At 34.7% G+C, this 5,846-nt stretch overlaps 1 protein-coding gene across 13 annotated transcripts in view; it reads left to right on the plus strand.

Annotated features, from left to right (window-relative positions):
* LOC106882306 (C-Jun-amino-terminal kinase-interacting protein 4) overlaps positions 1-5,846 on the plus strand; it is a 233,098-nt gene that overhangs the window by 101,454 nt on the left and 125,798 nt on the right. For 10 of the 13 annotated variants that reach the window (XM_052973649.1, XM_052973657.1, XM_052973658.1 and 7 more), the window contains one exon: positions 864-881. The exons of the other annotated variants lie outside the window; for them this stretch is intronic. In XM_052973649.1, the coding sequence (XP_052829609.1) occupies positions 864-881 (18 nt within the window). The remainder of the gene's footprint in view (positions 1-863; positions 882-5,846) is intronic. 13 annotated transcript variants of the gene reach the window in all.

Raw genomic sequence — 5,846 nt, forward strand, 5'->3', positions numbered from 1 at the left:
AAATAGTAATCATATTAAACTGCATTATTCCATGGGTTCTATGCAGTCTGAATAGAGCTATACATAATTGCCTTGTATCCCCCAGGCATTCTATAAAAATTGCATGTCTGTGATTTATATCTTGTCTTTTGCCTAAAGATGTGTTTGGTATGATTAAATGTATCTGATAAATTTTTTGCTATATTGTGGTTCACCTGGTTATTGTCTGATATTTATTGTCCAATCTGCATCACTTAAAAAAATACCAGGCATCTTTAAATTCTATAGAGAGAATATGTGGATTTTCAATGAAATTGAAGTTTTTCAATAAAGTTTTAAAGTCATCATACTGTGGTTGTCATTCAAACTCTTTTAATTGTAATACCAAACTTTTTTCTGAGCAAAACATGTGTACACACACACACACACACACACACGTACGTACGTACGTACGTACGTACGTATGTTCAGACATACTCTACAGAGAATTATCTTTCTTACCCTGTGGCATGTTAAAATCAACTTTTCTATAAACCATTGTGTGCTTTGTGTCTATACACATAAAGGAGGACTATATATTCGTATTAAACTATTGTGTGGAAGGTTTAAAAATACATTATCAAGGATCTAAAATGTATTTATTGCAATAATAATTACATTATTTTCTTTTCTCTTTTACTGTTGTTTAATGAAATATCTGAAAATGTTTTTGAATGCTTTTTTTTTGTTAAAATTGCTTTACATTTTATGCTTAACTGTTTGTCTTGAAAATAAAATGTAAAATCAAACAATATCTATTTCAATTTGATTAACCATTGCTTTATTAATATAATTACACATGTATCATTCTTTATTTTCTTTTTCTTTTTACCTGCTATCTTCAGTGAGCGACAACTTTTTCGGTAAGATTACTGTCCTCAGCCCATCTCTCTTTAAGTTGTTGCTTTGCAGCATTCAAGCACTGTTGAAGAGGCTTTAAATATTGTCCTTTTTTAAATTTTTTTATTATTATTGTTAAATAGATCTCATGATATGGTTTATAATATAGCATTATATAATATCCATAAGGAAAGAAAAAAATTATGCAACAAGGCTTGACAAGGATTGTCTTTTGTGTTCTTCCATGTCTTGCTACATTTCCTTGGATGTCTGTGTTTTTTGTGCACGTGTGCACATGCGTGCACACGTTTGCTTGCTTTTGTATTTGTACTGTTTTCGTTTTGTTTTATGTCCTTGTAAATATCTGTACCATTTGTGTGTGAATTCTTGATGAATCAGTATTCTTTATTTGTACTGTTCTGTTGGTCATTGTCATTTTATGTTTGACATTCTCAGGATATTAAAACTGTTATGTTGTATATGAATCAACATATTTTGTAACTTCGATGTTCTTACATTAAAAAGTGTCAACATTATTTGTCAAGTGTTCAAATTGATTTCTTGTAACATAGCATGTTGTTGGCATTTTTATGTCTGATTTGTTCAATGTTGTAAACTGCTTTCTGTCAGTCTTTGTTGTTGTGTATGTGTGGTCTTGTTGATGTTATTCTTCCAGTAAGTCCCAGTAACCTACTGGGTCTAGTCAATCAACTAGAATTCTTCTCTGCAAACACATGGTCCTGTTTCTGTAGAGTAAATCATTACTGCAATCATTTTACCTTGAGTATTAGGATTTAGCCCTGCAAGCTCAATGCATTTTTCACTGCAAATAGCATTGATTTTTGTACTTTCTCCTGATACATATTTAACTCAGACATTGTATTTTTAGTAGCATTTCTAATAGACACCCATCCAACGCATCAAGTAGGCAACTAAATAGCTGAGTTGCTAAAATGAGTGGTTGAAATCTTTTGAGCTAAATTAATTTACACATTTAAGATTGTAAAATTTTCAATCCTGTACTTCACTATATAGTATATTTTGAAAATTTACACTAAATCACAGCATCAAAAAGTGGTTTTAAAAAACAATGTCATATTGAAAATATAAAATATCTAGAAGCAAATATATCTGGACTGTTGTCATAGTAGCGAAGCTAAAGCACGCATACTGAAGCTGCTAAGCAAAGATTGACCTTGAAATCTACAGTGCATGCACACTAAGTTATAACATTCTAGCTCACTTCTGCCGTTTCCAGCAGTACTTGGAAGGAATGTGTGTAGCGCATGATTGTCACATTGACCATGACAGTGAAAGTTGAGCAGAGAATCGACATCAAATTTTGCTAAAAGCTTGGCAATACCTGCTCAGAGGCCTATGCAAAGTTTTCAAAAAGTTTTCCTCGTTCTCAAGGCAATCAAGGTCTTGTGCAACTGAAACCCATGTCTTTTTTGTCAGCTGAAAGCAGTTTTGTCAGCTGAAAGCAGTTTTGTCACAAACTTGGCAGACATGTATCTTATATACAAATCTTCAGTGATAATGTACTGAACTAAACTGTAACTAATCTGCACATCCTCTGATAACTCAAGGATGGTGATTTGATGATTCCCCCCTCCTCACAGCTGCATGAACACCTGCAATGTTTTTCTCAGCCATCTTGGAAACATCTGAACCACTCATACACTTGTGTGCAATTCATTCACTCCTCTCCATACACTTTCTGTAACTGCGTAGGCCTCTGAGCAGGTATTGCCATAACAACTTTCCCTATCATGGTCAATGTGATGATCACGTTACACACATTCCTTCCAAGTACTGCTGGAAACAGCGGAAGTGAGCTAGAATGTTATAACTTAGTAAGCATGCACTGTAGATTTCAAGGTCAATCTTTGCCTAGCAGCTTCACTCTGTGTGCTTTAGCTTCGTTATTATGACAAGTCTGAATACTTATTGATCAGACCTTGTGTATGTAATGTATCTATATCTCTGTGCGTGTATATATATATATATATATATATATATATATATATATACACACACACATACATACATATACATACACACACACATATATATATATATATATATATAGGTGCAAGCATGGCTGTATGGGAAGAAGCTTGCTTCCCAACCACATGGTTCCAGGTTGGTTCAGTCCCACTGCATGGCATCTTGGGAAAATGTCTACTACTATAGCCTTGGGTTGACCAAAGCCTTGTGAGTGGGTTTGGTATATGGAAGCTGAAAGAAGCCTGTTGTATATATCTGTATTTGTCCCTTCCATCACTGCTTGGCAACCGGTGTTGGTGTGTTTATGTCCCCGTAACTTAGCGGTTCAACAAAAGAGACCAGTAGAATAGATCCTGGGATTAATTTTTGACTAAAAATCTTCAAGCTAGTGCTCTAGCATGGCTGTAGTAAAATGACAAACAATAAAAGAATAGGAAAACGTATGATAAACACAAGATGAAATTTATATCATTTGTTCCCAACATGTTTCACCATTGTGGTTAATTGCAACCTCTGCAGTGGATGTTTCTAGTGCAAGAGAAAGATAATGTCATTATTATCACTGAGGCAATCTCTAAGAGGGTGACATGCATACTCGGTGCTTTTCCTCTTGGAACTGCTTGCAAGAGGAAGAGCATCAGGTATGCATCAAAGTGTAATCTCCCAGTCATCCTACACAAGTCCACAATCTTGGTCTCCAGGCACTCTGTTATAGCTTTTGAGGGGTTTGCGGAGCCAAGAATGCAGACAGTGTTCCTTGATGTCAGCCAAGCCTCTGCCAAGATGGGATGAATGCTGAATATGGTGTCTTGGAATTCAGTTTCACCATAGCTCATGTTTATCACCTCTGACTTGGATGGATTGATTTCAAGCCCAAGAAGCTTTAGGATTGAGTATAGACTCAGCTGAGTCACCTAGGGTCACATCATCCAAGTTATGAGACATTGAAAGGTGAGAGGACTGATTGGGTAACACCATTGACACCCAATGCAAAAAGATACGGACCAAGAGGATCACCCTGCTGGACACCTGGTAAAGAAACAACCCTGTTAGCAGCATCCATGAGTGTGCTGGAGTTCCATAGGTGATGTATGCTGTATGTAATGTTTGGCCACATGGTCAGCAGCCTCACATCCACATTTGACTTTGAACCCCAGCTAGACAGGGCTTAGTGCTTCCCTCAGGTCACCCCTGACTGATCTACATGCTATCCCAACTCAAACCATCGAAAGATGTTGTCCCCTATTATTGGATGGATGCCTCTGCTCTTCTCCTTCAGCATATTCAGGTTGGCTGAGAAGAGATCTTGGGCATGACAGGGGAAGGTCTGCATGAAGAAGACTGTAAGTGCAGTGATAAATCAGAGCAAGTGTGCTCCCACCTTCAGTAATTATTTTAGAAGTTAAGTATTGAAAATAGCTATTCACGTCCATTAATATAATCATATCCAAATAGTCATACAGTACACTAAACCAATCCATAGATCAATGGTTATATCTATATGGATATAAAGACATATATATATACATATGTATGTATGTGTGTGTATATATATATATATATAGATCAAGGTACAAATGAGGATATGAACCTCGGAAGGATAAAAATGTCCAAGATTAGACTGGTTTAATGCTTAACAAAGCAGGCACATACATATATAGTATTATTAATATTGTACAAAACAAGAGAGAAGATAGATAGGATTAATAAAATTTTATTAGCATTGACAAGACCAGACTTACAATTGTTTGAATTCATTACTTACAGCATAAAAATTAACCAAATATAATTTAACTAAATTAATTTGGTTAATTACTACAAGTGAGAATATCTTCAGGGAAGGATGCCCAAAGAAATTTATATTTAAAACAGAATGAAAACATAAAACAGGAAGAATGCAGTGTATCATCATAGTTAAAAATATAAATACATAGTTATAAAAATAGATACACACACACACATGATTTTCACTTCCATCTTATTATTTGAAATAAATTCTGAAAATTGTGACCAACAAATTGAATTAAATCAGAGGAAAAACTGATGATATTTCACTTGCATATCCATTAAGCATCTGGACATTAAATAATAACTCCAATTTTCTTGCAAATTAAGCCATCAATGAGAATTATGTAGATCTGATGAAATCAATCGTAGTATACTTGCAATGTAAAGGAATATTATATATTCTACAGAATAGCTCTCCACAACACTTATAATAAGTGTTCTATAATCCTATTAATAAAAGTTTATTACCATGAGGAGCTCATGTCCCCAAGTATTTTGTGATGTCATAATTAAATGTTGCTTTTTTTTTGTCTCTTCTATGTATTACTTCCTGACAAAACCTTGTCAGGCCTTGTTAGATGTTAATTGAGATCATATAATTAATTAAAAATACATAGCTTATTCACTTATTTCAGTTTTTAGAAGTTATTTCTTTACCCCCTTCTTTTGGTTGTATTTTTTTATCCCTCTTTATCCCTCTCATTATGTACATATTTATTCTACTTTCCTTTATCCTCTTCTCTAACATTGAAAATTTATTTATTTACTGTTTTTGTTTATTTTTCATGGGAATGGTGAAGGTGAATAATTGATGTTGTCATTATTATTGTTGCACACTTGGCTATGTTCAACAGGGAACAAAATCAGACAAATTCAGTTTGCATGTCTTGCTTTTGCTTACAGTAGACAAACTGTCATGCATTTATTATAAAACAGCCAACTCCATTGGCCATGACTAACAGATCACCTGAATCACACTTCTCTTTCTTTTACCCTTTTTTGTTTTGTTTATTTGTCTAAAATTGATTTTTGCTAAATGTGCTATTATTATTGTTATCATTATTAAGAGTGCTTAGTTTTTGGAGTCTTCCAATTATCCCTAATTTTCTGACCCTGCGTGTGTGTGTGCGTGTGTGTGTGCGTGTGTGTGTGCGTGTGTGTGCGCGTGTGTGCGCGTGTGTGCGCGTGTG

Source organism: Octopus bimaculoides, chromosome 16 (assembly GCF_001194135.2).
Source record: "Octopus bimaculoides isolate UCB-OBI-ISO-001 chromosome 16, ASM119413v2, whole genome shotgun sequence".
Classification (NCBI taxonomy): domain Eukaryota; kingdom Metazoa; phylum Mollusca; class Cephalopoda; order Octopoda; family Octopodidae; genus Octopus; species Octopus bimaculoides.